This window comes from Zalophus californianus, chromosome 10 (genome assembly GCF_009762305.2).
Source record: "Zalophus californianus isolate mZalCal1 chromosome 10, mZalCal1.pri.v2, whole genome shotgun sequence".
NCBI lineage: Eukaryota > Metazoa > Chordata > Mammalia > Carnivora > Otariidae > Zalophus > Zalophus californianus.
The window spans coordinates 105527206-105542637 of NC_045604.1; the positions used below are offsets into that span (position 1 = coordinate 105527206).

The 15432-nt window shown below is 49.2% G+C and overlaps 1 protein-coding gene across 7 annotated transcripts in view; it reads right to left on the reverse strand.

Moving 5' to 3' along the window:
* Positions 1-15432, reverse strand: part of CUX1 (cut like homeobox 1) — a 350755-nt gene that overhangs the window by 151057 nt on the left and 184266 nt on the right. For all 7 annotated transcript variants that reach the window (XM_027612898.2, XM_027612897.2, XM_027612896.2 and 4 more), the window contains exon 4: positions 9410-9488. In XM_027612898.2, the coding sequence (XP_027468699.1) occupies positions 9410-9488 (79 nt within the window). The remainder of the gene's footprint in view (positions 1-9409; positions 9489-15432) is intronic.

Genomic DNA, 15432 nt, shown 5'->3' on the forward strand with positions numbered 1-15432 from the left:
CACATGGTGGAATACCATTCACATCGAAAAGGAAAGGACCATGATACAGATGAACGACACACACCACGCTGAGGGGAGGAGGTCAGACACATAGGAGAACATGCTAGAGTCTCCATTTATGTGAATCTAATCGAGAGTGACAGAAATCCAATCAGTGGTTGCTGGGGTCTGGGATCACCAGGGAACTTCTGAGGCGATGGAAATGTTCTATATCCTGATTGTGAGGGTGGCCACACTATCAAATTGGACACTTAAGATGGGTGCGTTTTATTGTACGCAAATCATGCCTCTATCTAGTTGACTTTAAAATAGGATTTTTTTCGTGAGAGCAAGTTTTTTGTACTGCTGATAAAATATAAATTTGAAGTCGCTTTTATTTTTTTTTTTTTTTAAAGATTTTATTTATTTGACAGAGAGAGAGACAGCGAGAGCAGGAACACAAGCAGGGGGAGTGGGAGAGGGAGAAGCAGGCTTCCCACGGAGCAGGGAGCCCGATGCGGGGCTCGATCCCAGGACCCTGGGATCATGACCTGAGCCGAAGGCAGACGCTTAACGACTGAGCCACCCAGGCGCCCCTGAAGTTGCTTTTATTCTTCATCACATCCTTTTAATTCCATTTTCAGCACGTGTCTTATAATGTACTTAATACACTTCTGTAATTACACACGGCTATCCTTTAAATAGGTAAATACATAAGCATATGCTGGGGGTATGAATTCAAGATTTGGGGTACACAAACAAAAGTAGTTTGGAGACCACTGACTTAGACCCATCCAGCTGCCATGCAAAGGACGGATGGGAGAAGGGGGAGATAAGAGGGTGCCCCAGTGGGGCAAGAGGTCATGGTGGCCTAGATGAGGTGGGTGGTGGCATCTGGGAGCATAACACACATCAGAAGGCACTTAGGGAGAGAATGTAGATGCAGAAAGGAAAAAGGCTAAGCAGAGTCTGGGATCTGCCGACATTCAGAGCCCAGTAAGGAGGAGGCAGCCTCAGCGATGGGGATGGAGTACAGCAGGTGGGGGGTGGGGAGGTCAGCAGGCATAAGTGGCTCTGGGAGTTTTGCTGTCATGGGGAGTAGAGAGCTGGCCCGTGGCTGGCAGATGTCACCCTCCTCTGATCACATGTACTTCTCAGTGAGGTACGAGGTGTGCGGAGATCAGGGTGGAAAGAAGGTATGAAACAGAACATGGATGGGGAAAAGGAGGTTAAGGCTGGGGCCAGTCTATGCTCTTTACAGTTGAAGCGAACTGACATCCTCCAGTCTTCCTCTCGTTCTGGATTCTCTGGGTCACCATAAAGGAAGTGCAGGCACGCTCTGATAAAACCCAACAGTCTCGGTGAGGGACGTTCTAGAAGGAGGAGGATGCCACCGGACTTCATGGAGCGCGGCAGAGGCTGGGAAGCAGGGCTTCCGACTCACTGGGGCCCAGGTGTGCTGGGAAGGGAGTGAGGAGGCTGGTGGTGAGCTGCCTCTCCGGAGACACCACGAGGACTGGAGAGAATGAGCTCGCGAAAAGCAAGCCCACGTCTGTGCAGAGAGCACTTCGGGCAGCGGGGCCGTCCCCCGCCATCGGAGGGTGAATGTGCCCCTTGTGAGTGCCATCCCTGTGATGACATCACGGCGCGGCAGACGCTACTTTGCGCCGGGGCACTCTAGGCTAATGTAATCATACGATTACATAATTAACCCAGCTGTCTCATTAAGAAAATCAACTGGAATTCAGGGCATAATTAGTCATACAGCAATTAGCATGCTGATGAGCAACTGATGAAAAGCTGTCTAGATATCAAGTGTGCCAGGACCACCCCGGTTACGGCAAAGGGGGGAAGAGGTGACACACCTCCCCACGCAAGCGAACCCAGGATCCCCAAGTCCCGGAGGGTGAGTTCCCGCACTGGGTCCAGGGACCGGGAAGGAGATTGGCAGGGAGAACCCAGAGGAGGAGAGGCAACACCCGAAAGTGGCGACCAGAGCTTAGCCGCCCATCTTGTCACGTTTGCCTTTCTTTAAAATGTAGCTAATTCCTCAGCCAGCAAACCTTCGGTGTGCAAAACGGAGAGGCTCATCGGGCCCCAAATTTGCTTGAAGCTGGGCAAGGAGGGTAGAGAAGCTACTTCCCTGTCTCGTTTACAGTGACCCCAGTGCTGGGCAGAGCGTGACTGTCCCTTGGCCTCTAGTCCCCAAGCTGCTTCGGGACCAGCTCTGGCCCAGCAGAGAGACAGGAGGGCATCTGCAACCCAAAGCCTTCATAGCTCAGCCCTGGTTCCTCTTCTGTCCCATCAGGGTGCTGGTTGGTGGCTAATAATTCTTGCGTGTGAATGAAAATGTTTTATGAAGGTAAACTGAAAATGTGCAAAGGGGATCCTGAGGTTACAGAGTTCTCCCTGGAGGGGCCAGGGCACCAGCCTGGCTGCCAACACCAGGAGATCTAGAATACACGGACTGGAGTAGCCCCACAGGATCAGGCTGGAGCGGCCACATCCCTACAGTCTTAAAAAAAATGCCACCAAGGAGTGTGTCCTTTACAACCTTGGTACGAGAAGCAAGGGCTGTTTCTAACTAAATCCTCAGACTTCGTTTGTTTTTTTTCCAGGAGCCTTGCTATTGGGATCCCTGAGTCGGGGATAGGCAGGGAAGGAGGAAGAACGGACGTAACAATATTTTCCAGTTTTAAGTGATGGTGTGTCCTCACTGGAAAAACAGGCATGTCAGGCACAAAGGCCCAGATGATTATTGTCTTCTTATGGAGGAGCATTAAAAAGCAGTTCTCAAAAATGATGACGTTCTACTTTATTTCTGGATCCTCAAATGCTAGGCGGCTGGTATATTTACCAGGGCAGGTTTTCCCGAATGCAAATTACAACCTCCCGGAGGAGTACCTCGGAGCAGGGGCATTTTCAAGGGAGCAGGGGCATTTTCAAGCAGGTTCTGAAAACGGAGTGGCCTCTCTTCACCTAGCTCTCCTTCAAGACTTCTGCAAACTAACACCTCGACTTACATACACCTGCAGGCCAGTTATTCCACGGAAATAAAGGGAGGGCGGGCGGTCGTGAAACATGGAGTTCTAGCAGTGTTTCATGAGTCAATGAATATTTTATATCACTGGTAATGTGCTTCCTCAGATTTAAATCTTAAAATAAACCCTTCCAGGCACTGCCTTTGTTTGAAGGGTTTGTGTCTGTAGGACCTAAACCACATCTTAGCAAGGAGTGAAAGATGATTCTCTCTGTTGGGGGGCTGCGGACAAAGGCTGGGCAGCGATGGAAGTTTGCAGAGAGAGGCTCTTCCGATGAATCTATACCCAAAGCAGAGAGGCTCTGTAGCCCGCCGTGCACAGGTGGGAGCCCCACCCCCACTGTGTCTTTTTCCCCTTTCTAATCTTCAAAAAATAAAACCACACCGTGACCAAGATGTTTCTGAGAAAGACACAGTTGTGTTTTACACAAATTGGTAAGTGTCTCACAAATACTCAACTGACTAGTGCTTCACAATTCTGATCTGTAATCCATTAATAAGGGCTATTCAGAAATGAAGATCATGATTATTTTCCTGATTTATGCTCCCCCCCATTGTACAAATACATGCTTATTGTAAAAAAAAAAAAAATCTGAAAAGTATCAAGAAGCAAGAGCAAGTCACCCACGCAAGGTTAATTCCTGGCAGATTATGCATACCATCATAATTCTGCTCAGAATACAGTAACATTCCAGCTCTGCAAGAGCCTTTTTAAGAGGTCATTCTAGAATATTTCCAGCTATCGGAGAGGATCCCACTTTAAGAGCGGGGCCATTTATTTCTCCTTCCACTGCAGTTAGGGATGGAGGCTGCCTGTTTAGCCTGTTTAACTGTGGGGATATTTTCTCAAAGGCTGTGTAGTCCCCCATCAGGCAAAAAGGAACCACCCAGGGGCTGGCAAGGGCCGGCTCAATCCCATTTGTACCTTAGGTGCTCTAGGGCCTGGTACAAAACGCACTGCCAGAAAGTGCTGGCTGAGGGAATGTGTTAACAGACCTGTTAAACAGCACACCTTGAACCTTTTCTTACACACTCAGGATCACTGTTGTTGATGGATATTCACTGAACGTGGCTCTCACCCACAAATACAGGTGCCCATGCAGAAGGACACTGGCCTCCTGGGGGAACCGGTCGCAGAGGGACTCCCCCTCTGGAGGGGCCTCGCCCAGGTGTCCTTACCAAATCATGTTGTTGGCAGATGACTGTGATGCTCTTGTTCATGGGGCTCATCAGCAAGTAGTAAATATAAATCTCAACCAGAGGTATATTAAAATAAAAAAACGTAAATATGTCCAAGTTGAAGCCACTCCTATAGGTTGACCATAGACATTAGGATAAAAAAATCTGTCCATGATGAAACTGACAGATGAAGCCATCTTGACTAATGTAGTAAAATCCTAACTTATTTATGAATCGAAATGTAAAACTGCTCTCCTGCCTCCATGACACTGACAATAAAGGCAAAGGCCATTTTCAATTAGAACAATGATTAGAGAAGATACAAGAAATCAGGAAGACAGGTTAATCCTCCAAACTGTCTGTTGGTCTTCCTTTTAAGACGGATTTATTTATTTTAGAAAGAAAGAGGGTAGGGGGGGCAGAGGGAGAGAGAATCTCAAGCAGACTCTCCGCTGAGCGTGGAGTCTGACGCTGATCTCACGACCCCGAGATCATGACTTGACTAAAATCAAGAGTTGGATGCTTAACCGACTGAGACACCCAGGCACCCTATTGGTCTTCCCTTTAATTAATAAACCAGAGGGAACCATGTAAGTAAGCGCTGAAGGAAGTGACGCTGCTCTCACCGTGTCCGAGCGAGGGCTGTCCCGGTCACCTTCCTCAATCATCTATCCTACCTCCTTCATGCAGCTGAAATCCATTTCCCTCTAATTTTACTCCCGCCACCCGACACTGAGTGACCTCAACTCTCCCTCCCCATGTCCCCTTGGGACATCTTTCTAATCTGTTGTCCCAACTGCAGTCAGGATGACATTTTTTTTAAAAAGATTTTATTTATTTATTTGACAGAGACAGAGCGAATGAGCATAAGCAGGGGGAGCAATGGACAGAGGGAGAGGGAGAAGAAGGCTTCCCGCTGAGCAGGGAGCCCGATGCAGGACTCGATCCCAGGACCTTGGGATCATGACCTGAGCCAAAGGCAGATGCTTAACCGACTGAGCCACCCAGGCGCCCCAGGATGACATTTTTATTACGCCCATAGGATAGTGTCATTTCCCTGCTTACAAGCCATCCCTAGTTTTTGCCTGTTAGATGAAGTCCAGAATCCTTCACATAACCTACCAGGCCCCTGCCTGCCTTTGCAGCTAGGTAACCACACGGGTGTGCGCCCCTTACTCAGGCATAACTATTAGCAATGCCCCCTTGACAGTGTTTTGGTTTAGATGACATCGTACTTGGCCCCTCTTGTCACTGCCCAGGGCGGCTGCCTGGGACCCAGCCCAGCCCTCTCCGATCTACACTCTCATGCCCAATGGGCACTGTCTCCAAAATACTTGTCATACCTACATTTTAATTACTACGTGTGTGATTACTTTTAATGCCCACATTCCCACCACCCTCTGAAGTCCATGAAAACAAGAAGCCATCTGGCTGATTCACTCCCAACTCCACCCCTGGGGCTCAGCATGGTTCTGGGGACCCAGGGAGGAGACAGCTTCTGAGGTGCTTACCAACTAACCCCAGGGAGGGAGGGGTTGCAACAGAGTGGAAAGACAGCGTGCTTTGGCCAAAGTAAGCAGTGTGTTTCCGATAAAAAGCATCTTAAAATTCTCTCAAAATGGACCACGGAGTGAAGAACAATCCGGTGGCAAATGAGGAAGAAGGTAAATATGAGGGTCTTAACTATTTTATTTTATCTGTTTGGGGGACTCATCAGGAACGATTATATATCTAAATGTTTATTCAATGTCTTTAATACGAAGGCGCTTTGGCACAGAGAAATACCATTATTTGGGATTTGGGATGTGGAAGATGAACAAGAGGAAGGAGCCAGGGCTCCAAAGTTTCTTCCCCCTCCAGAGTGCTCTCCCTGGTGCCAGTGTCAATCTCGGGAGCATGGTCCAATGTGAACAATTAAATACTGCGCAACCTCAGAAAGCATGCTGAAGAAATAATGTGATCCTTTAATCTATGCATTCAACCAGTATTTACGGAGTTTCTGCTACGGGGCAGGCAGTGGGGGAGACACTAGGAAAATGAGGAGGGACAAGACCACATTGCCCATCTCCCTGCCGGGCCAGAAGGGAAAACAGCGGAGTACCAATAGTTACAACAGAGGCAAACACAGGGTGCTGGGAGTGTGTGTGTGTGTGTGTGTGTGTGTGTGTGTGTGTGCGCACGCGTGTGAAGGGGTAAGCAGACCTGGGAGGTCACGTAGGGGGGTGTGTGTGTGTGTGTGTGTGTGTGTGTGTGTGTGTGTGTGTGTGTGTGTGTGTGTGTGTGTGAAGGGGTAGGCAGACCTGGGAGGTCACGTAGGGGAGTGTGTGTGTGTGTGTGTGTGTGTGTGTGTGTGTGTGTGTGTGAAGGGTTAAGCAGACCTGGGAGGTCACGTAGGAGTGCCTCAAGTTCATCTGGAGGAGTAAGGTATCAGCTGAGAGGGGGCCTGGCCTGCCTGCAGGTGAAGAATAACCCATTCCTACAAGCATGGAGACTCGATTCCAGATACTGTAGATATGAGGGGGGTGGCCTGAACTATGAAGTGGAGAGCAGAAGCAGGGATGGAGAGCAGCAGATGGAATCAAGAACGTTCTGGAGACAGAATGGCCAGGACGTGGTGACCCTGCGCTGTGGTGTGAGCAGCTGGGTTGGAGGTGGTGCTGCTCGCTGAGAGAGGCAATGCAAGAAGGAGCCGGTCTGCTCTGGACACACTGGGTAGATTCGGGGGGGCCACCTGTCATCCCAGCGGGTTCGCACAGGAGCTACTGGATATGCAAGCTGACACTCGGAGGAGTCAGTACGGAGCCGGGATGGAGCTTTAAAGAGCCACTAGTGTGCCCCTTGGTGAGCTCTGCTGCTGAGGACTCCGGGGTGGCTCTGGGGTGATGCACCCCCTTGGGGCATGCAACATATCACACCTGCGGCACACCAGGCCCTGCTCCAAGTCCTGGGCACAGGGTGATAAAGCAAAGCTGTCCTCAGGGAGCTTTCATCCCAGTAGGACCACCAGGCGAGAAACAAGACAAGACACAAAATTTCCAGATTGGGGTGGAGAGGTGGGGAGAGGGGGCACACCTGAGTGGCTCAGTCTCTGGAGCTTGCGACTCTTGGTTTCGGCTCAGGTCATGATCTCAGGGTCATGAGATCAAGCCCCTCGTCAGGCTCCACACTCAACGTGGAGTCTGCCTGACATTCTTTCTCCCTCTTTGCTCCTCCCCCTGCTAATTCACTCTCTTTCTCTCTCAAATAAATAAATAAAATCTTTATTTAAAAAATGTATGGATGGGGGACAGTGGGGGTTGGTTCTGTCAGATTTCTGGGCCAGCCTCCTTAGTTGGTGGGGATTTGTCTCCACCTCTTCCTGGAGCCAGCTGGTCGGCTCTTACTGGGCTCCTGGAGCTGGGCCATATGACACATAGCCGAAATACCCATCCCATTATTCCCGAGAGCTGCCTTGACTTTTCTGACATAGTTTAAGTTTCTGTTTCTTACAACTAGAACTTAACACCCTCCCCAATGTTTCTGGGTTCAGTTGGATCACGGCCTGAAGCACACAGACAGTTAAGGCACCCTGACACCCCTCAACTGCCTCACTGTCAGTAAATGCAATGCTATTGACCAGGCCCTTCCTGTAAGGCTCAGCCGCAGGATTACTTCATCTGAGCAATAAGCAGACTTCAAAACCCAGGCAGAGTGCTCCAAGGTCCATTCCTGCTTTTCAAGGAACTTAGATTTGTCAGACCACAGCATTTGTAAGAAAGAAATACCTAGGAGGTAAGTAAAAGTGATCTATGGGGCATGCAGATGTACTTTGATTGACTTTTACTCTAACAGAAAATATCAAACATCATTTGTTCCTACCACCTTAAATTGAAACGGCAAACTTGAATTCTCCAGCCAAAAATGAGAACTATGAAGAATATCACCAATGTGGGAAAAATGCCGACGGCATAACATTAAGCGACAAAAGCAGAGTATAAATACCTACCATGTTAGGATCAAAATTCTATAAAAATTATAGGTCTATGAATGCAGCCTGCTCAGGCAAAGAGGAGTGTTGATTTAAAAACTGTCTCTTCTTTTTCTATGGGAAATTAAGATGGAGTATAAATGCATAAGAGGAAAGCCGGTAACTTGTTAAAGCCGAGAAACTTCACTAAGGGAAGACCCAGGTACAAATGGACTTTTAAAAAAAAGAGAGTGTAGGTTATTTAGAAAACAGCAGCTAAAGACTCTCTGGGTCTTTGGCAAAGACAAAACAAGCCTGTCCCCTTTCAACTAAGTCACCCACACAAAACTTGCAAAAGAAAATGCAAGCAGGCCCACCAAGTTGCCGATTCCTGAGAAAAGAGTGCGCGTCAGGCATCAAATGAGGCAGTTACTGTGAAGAATCCCCCTCATGAGCCTTGCCCAGGGTGTTTGGGGAGCCCCTAGGTGGATAGAAACTCTTACAGAAAATCAAATGGCCAGAATTTAGAACTACGGGCTGGATATGCTCCCAAGACAGCGAAAAGTTAGAAGAAAGAAAACCATTCTCAACACTAGGCTGTTCCCCTTATTCCATTTCCAAGATGAGAAAGCTGAGGTCCAGAGAAGAAAAGGATGTGACCAAGACCTCACAACAGGCCCTGGCAGGAGAATCTGTATCTCCCTCCTCTATGTCCCACGTGTCCAGAGTGCTTTCCACCACCCCTAGCTTGGTTTGGCCTCCATTAACTCCCACTCCCAGAGGGGACAGCAGAGCCTAGTGAACCTGAACTGGACTACACGTACAGACACCAAGGAGATGTGTTTCTGCTCTGCTTTGTTAAAAGCCGCTCTAGTAATACCAGTAATGTTCAGAGGATTACTAAGAGCAAGTGAGCAATTCCCATGGCTGGGAAGAACATTCATGATGTCTGCATGGCACACACATGGGTTCTATTTCTTCCCTCTTTATACTGAAGCTAAAGGTAGCCCCAGATTTGGGTTTTTGCATTTACAAAGGCATCAAGTGGAAGTTATATGATTAACTTCAGCAAATACACATCTGATTTGCATACCCATCCAAAGTTTGGGTTTTGGAGAATCCATATTCCCAGAACTCCCAGTTTCCTGGGGAGCTGCCATTGCTGGTCTAATTCCCTTAGGGAAGCTGAGAAGAATAAGCCTGAGACCCACCAACGCACCAACACAAAACACCCACTGGTGGTCTCTGTAAGTGCACGGACTTACCTGGAACATCGATCAATCTTTTGTAGACATTCAAGAAGGCTGCCTCAGCTTCTTTGCTTCTTTTACTCAGTGCATCAATCTGAAAAGCAATACAAGAAGGAAAAGAAAAACAAAGAGCTCAAAATTTGTCAAGAGGTAATTGAGAAATCATCACACATCTAGTGAGTTCCCACGGCAAAGAGAAGTCTGGTTCCTTCCTCTCGGGGTAAATGGCTGAAAACACACAAAGGGGCACCAGTCCACGTGGGCCCCGCTGGTGAGGGTAACGGGGCAGGAGCAGTGCTGTGCAGCCATCTGCAACACTTGGTCCCACTGCCCAGCTGAGAAAACGGTCTCTCTCCTTCCTCTGCAAGCATTTACTAAGAGTTGGCTGTATGCCAGACAAGTGTGCTAGAGGCGGGGGCAGAGCAACAGCTCCTAGCCCCAGGAGCCGTGGTCCAATAGGGGAAACAGGTATGCAAACAAGGGTTTAAATCCCAGTCGGGAAAGACAGAGCCACGGGGACACCGAGAAAGGCCCACCAAGCAGGCAAGTGGGTGACATATGAGCAGAGACTGCAAGAATAGTTCACCAGGTGGGAAGGAGAGACATTGCCTGCAAGGGGAGGAGCACGTTCAAACGCCCGGAGCAACGCTCTTCAATCTGGGGGTTCACAGATCCTGGTGAAGAATTTGATGAAAGCCAAGGACCCTCCTCCTAAAAACACATGCACGCACAGTGATGTGCTCTACTTAGGGACGCTCACGGGTCCTCTCAGGTTCTGTCCACGGGATCTAGATCAAGAACCCACGGATGGGGCTCTCACAACACACCTGGGAACACGGGGGTCTGCTGGGCTGGGAACGGGGATACTAGGCTGAGGAGACAAGGCAGGTGAGCAGGGCTCAGACCACGAAGGGCCCACAGTGTACACAGGAGGTGACATTCAGGGCTTTTTGCCCCCACACAGTGAGCAATGTGTGGGGCAGCAGGGATCGAGGAAAAGGGGCCAACTGGGGAGAAGGGGGTCAAACCGAGTTGACAGGAGGCACAGAAGAATGAGGCGAGTCAAGGATGGCACCCAGGTCTTCCAGCTTAGGAACCAGGCTAGTGACAGTGGCCAGGACCTGTGTGTCTTGTGAACTCACCCAGCCGGGCTAGTGTAAAGTCTCTTCATCAATAAAAGGGGACACGTGAAACTCCCAAGGATGCCGGACACACATCCAAAGAGCCCCTGATTGCTGGATGAACTCGGTACGTATTTTGCTCACATAACACACTTGTTGAGACATCAGATCGCTTTTTACGCCTGAAGTATGCAAGATGCTACATGCACCAAGCTCATATTGGCTCAGGTAAAGGACACTAAATTACATATTCCTTCTATCCCCTCACAGAATTATACTCGCTGTCTCCAATGTTATTAAAGAGGCAAAAGGATGTGGCTTAATTATAGGGTCTCTCGCAGGACCCAACCAACAATTTGTTCAGGGCCGAGAGAGGCCACCTGATGAAGAAGGATAGGAAGACACTGGGGAATGCGACCCAAGGGCTGGCGGGGGACAGGGCTCAGGAAATCCAATGCAGAGCTAACCAGCATTTCCAGTTTCTAGCCAGTTGTGTTCCAAAATTCCCATTTGAAGTCAGCTCTTTGGAACTCGGATACATTTCCTTCCCATAAAACAAGACTGTGATTTTTTTTTTTTTAGGTGCTGAGGAAGTGTTCGGAATAATCCCCAAGGACGACTTAAAAATGACAAGACAGTTCTCTATTTTTACAATAAGATGGTTCCCCCCGTCCCTCCCCCCTCAGGCTCATTGTAGAATTAGAAAAATTAAAAAAAAAAAAGGAGAGAGAGAGGAAAATAAAAATTCTAATTCTGCCACTCTCCACTAGAAGTCATCCTCTGTCTGGGAGGATTTCTAATTCCCTTCAATTTTTTTTTTCCTAATTAAAAAAAATATAGAGTTGAATGAAATGTAGTCACATAGGCAAACTTCAGAGACAGGAAGTAGGTTAGTGGTTGTCTGGGGCTGGAGAGGATGGGGGTTTGGAGGAGGATGGCTCAGGGGTGCAGGGTTGCTTTTTGGGGTGATGAGACGTTCTACGGTTGATTGTGTTAATGGTTGCACAACTTTGTGACTATACTGAAAATCAATGGGCTGCAGACTTTAAATGGGTAAATTATATGGTATGTGAATTATATCACAATAAAGCTGTTAGAAATATGTGTATCTGAAATTAAACCATATGTCAAATTTTGGATTATGCTATCATAACAGGTTAATCTTCTCCAGTATCTATTGCAAAATTTAGAAAATGTCTTAATGGTATTATTTCATCTGCATCTAAACACCCCATATGTAGATGTTTTCAGTAAGAGTGGATTTGGAGTTACCTGCAGATGTCTGGCACACTCCCTATGCTCTGGGTCTTTCTGTTCCCTCCAGAGAGCAACGTGCTCATGGGGAGCAGAGCTTCTGCCCAAGAAACAGGGTAGATGCCTTGACTACTCTTTGTGTCTCTTCACACCAACAGAAGCTTCTCTACTCAGCTCACGACCCGTGTCGGGAGGGTCCCTGGCTTTCCAGGTATTCCCAACAAGTGCACAAGGCGTAGCTGCCTCTGTGGTGGACAAAGGATGGGATCCGGAAGGAACCTGTCTCTCCCGCGGGTGTTGCTGATGGGGAGGGGGACATGGGGGTTGGTAATTTACACAGCACTCTTGGGGAACTGTTATGGGTTGAACTGTGTCCCCTCAAAAGAGGTTGAAATCCTGGTACCCAACACCTATCAATGTGACCTTATTTGCAAATAAGGCGTTTGCAGGTGAGCAAGTTAAGATGAGGTTATTAGAGTGGGTCCTGATCCAATATGACCCTGTCCTCATAAAAAGGGAAACTCTGGACACAGACACAATCAAACCCCCAGGGAGGAGCCCATGTGAATACGCAGGCAGAGACTGGGGTGGTACATCTAGTCCCCAGAGCTGTAAGAAATAAACCCGTGTCATTTACGCGGCTCAGTGTATGGTACTTGGTTACAGCAGCTCTGACAGCCTAACACAGGGACCGTGATTCCGGGCCACCTTCCTGCCCATCCCCTTGCCACAAATGCAGGAGAATTCAAAGCCAGTCCTGAGAGAACAAGTCAGGCCAATGAGCTTCATTAATTCATGAAGCGATTGGACGACGAGGTTTCTTAAGAGAGGCGATGAGTACTCCACGTGTAGTTGAGTTTCTACTTGGTGAGGTCCCCGGCGCAGCCCCCTCGTGAGACTTCCAAACCTGGAAGGATTTGTGGATTTTCTGGGAATTTTGAGGCTTTCTATTCTCGCGTACTCTTTTCACGCCCCTATGGTCAGCACCCTCAGCCGAGACCAGGCCTTGGAGTCTGAGCTTTGGTCGATGCTCTCCCTGTCCCGGCTCCGTGTTTCCTGTGGTGGGCTTCCCCTGGCTATCTCGTGCACCTGCTTCCTTGACCACCCTTTGCTCAAATCCCTGCTGCTGAACACCTACTCACGCTCAAAGAGGAGGGTTCTGAGCTTGGAGGAGGAAGGGGGACCCTGGATCTCGGCTGGCCAGCCTTATCTGTTCAAGGGGGTAATGGCGCCCACCTCCCAGGCAGGTAGAGGTGGTCACGTGGGTAAGGCGCTCACGGGAGGGCCGGCTACCTGACAGTGACTGTCACCTTCAACAGGCTTCCTGGGCCTGTTGTCAGAGCCCCGGAGGCGGGGCCGTGCCTGTCCACCTTTAGCATTCTGTGACTATATCCTGCTCTGTCCACACCAGTCTGCAGCAGCTGCTCAGGCGTGTGTGCTGCCCGCCTTTGCAACCATGAGCCAGGGCTCAGCCCAGGGGCCCTGAGAAGCGGTCTGAGGTAACGTCTTAAGGCGCAGATGGTCGGAAGCAGGATCCGGGGTAGACCCTCTGACCACTTCCTGTGCAAATACAGCCTGAGGTAGGGAGTCTGCCTCCCATCGGCACCCCCTTAAAGCCATTGTGAGCGAGGGCAAGGACAGGGGTGCCACACTGGGGCAGAGCTGGGGAAGCTCTGGAGGCCCTGGCCCTGGGGAAAACCTGTTCTGCTCCAGGGATCAGCCTCACCTCCTGCCACGCCCGGTTACTCCCTGTTCCCTGCATACAAGAGCGATTTCCCCGCAGCCTGGAAGGCGCCTCCTTGGAATGTTCCTCTGATCCTTGAGGCTCAGCTGACCCATCTCCCTGCTGCCTGTGGGACACTCCCATCGCACCATGGGATCGTCCCGAGGTTCTAGGACTGCAGATGAGGCTTCCTCAGGAGACCCTGGGTTCCTTGAAAGCCTACGCATGCTTTCTGTCCCAACTGCCTTTCCTCCCAAATAGCACACAGGAGGTGGTTAATACCTTTCCACTGTGTGTGTGACAATTTTCCTCAATCGATCCAGTTTTACCTGCAGAAGTGAGCCAATGGTAAAGGGATCCAGTTTTAATTCTTTATGAAAATGCTTAATATGTAAAGAGTTCTTTGTCTGGGAAGTATGGTTCCTGTGCTGACGTGATGACAGCCACTTGCTGCACCCAGCGCACTGGAAGCACCTTTTCCCACTGCACGCGCCCCCCCCCCTGCAGCGAGCTGGGTGTCCCCATCAGCAGGCAGCTGGGTGGCTGCTCTGCGAGTCTCCCGGACCCAACGGTTACTCTCCCAGCAACATCACTGTTACCATGCTGAGTCTGGCTTTTCTGCACTAAGAATTAAAACTGATAGAGAAAGAAGTTTTTATTCTAAATCTGAAACAATCAGGGGGCGCCCGGCTGGCTCAGTCGGTGGAGTGTGCAATTCTTGATCTCGGGGTTGTTAAGTTTGAGCCCCATATTGGGTGTAGAGATTGCTTAAAAATAAAATCTTTGTAAGCAAAAAACCCTCCAAAAACAAAAAACCAAAACCAAACAAACACCACTTCATAAATTTGCAATAATCAATAGTTGCTTCCAGTAGCATGCACACTCAGAGGCCAGGTTTGGAGACGAGTTCATGGAAGTCACCAGTAGGACCCCTGAGATGGTGAAGGGCGTGAGGCAGCTGCCTGACCGTGTGGACACTGGCAGAACAGTGCCGTGGGGTTCTGGGAGTCCTGTGGAATTTCGAGTTGTCAGTGCCGATCACTGGCGAACTGCACATCTCTGCCACCGCCCGCGACTGGTGGGGGAACAGCACTTTCCGTGCGGGTGCTTTCCCGCCCCGCTGATGTCACGTGTGACTACGTGAGCTGCTTTGGCCAATGCAATGTAAGTGACAGTGCCACGTGCCATGCCGGAGCTTAAGATTTAAAGCGATCACATGGTTCGGCCACTGTGCTCCTTTCTTCCACTGTGAGGCCAGCGTGACCCGATAGGAGCCGCCAATTCTACTGGGATCTCCAAAAGAAGACCACACACGGTCCCAGGGCTGTCACGCTCAGCCCACAGCCAATAAATATGTCATATGGGCGAGAAGTAATCTTTTGTTGCCACAGGCCACTGAGATTTGGGGTTGCTTGTTACAGCTGCATGATCTAGTAAAGCTGTCTGTTACAAGTCCTAGGGTGGTTATATTGCTAAGCTAGCACAAAGCAAAAATAAGGAATTGACAACCAATATCGTGCAGGCCAAAGGGAAGATGGGATGATAAAGTAGAAAGGGCACAGGACTTGAAACCAGAAGATTGGATTTACGACAGGGCTCCATCGAGCATTTGGAAATATTAAGCCAGCTACGTACCCTCTGCCTCTCTGAATTTTATTTTCTATGTCTAGGAGGAGGGAATGACCAGAATGTCTGCCTTATGAGACCTGGAGAATCGAATGAGACCGAAAATCTAACAGTGTGGTGCGATTTCGGTGTTGGTGATAATTACTGACTCGTGACATACTTAGAAGATGAAACATCACACAAATATCACGTAAACTACATGTCAATTTCTAGAGGGTCAGTTAGAAGAGAATTTACACACTCAAGACGTTAGTTTTTGTACAAACTGCCACGCTTTTAACAGAATTAACCGCTTCCAACAGTCCCATAATCAG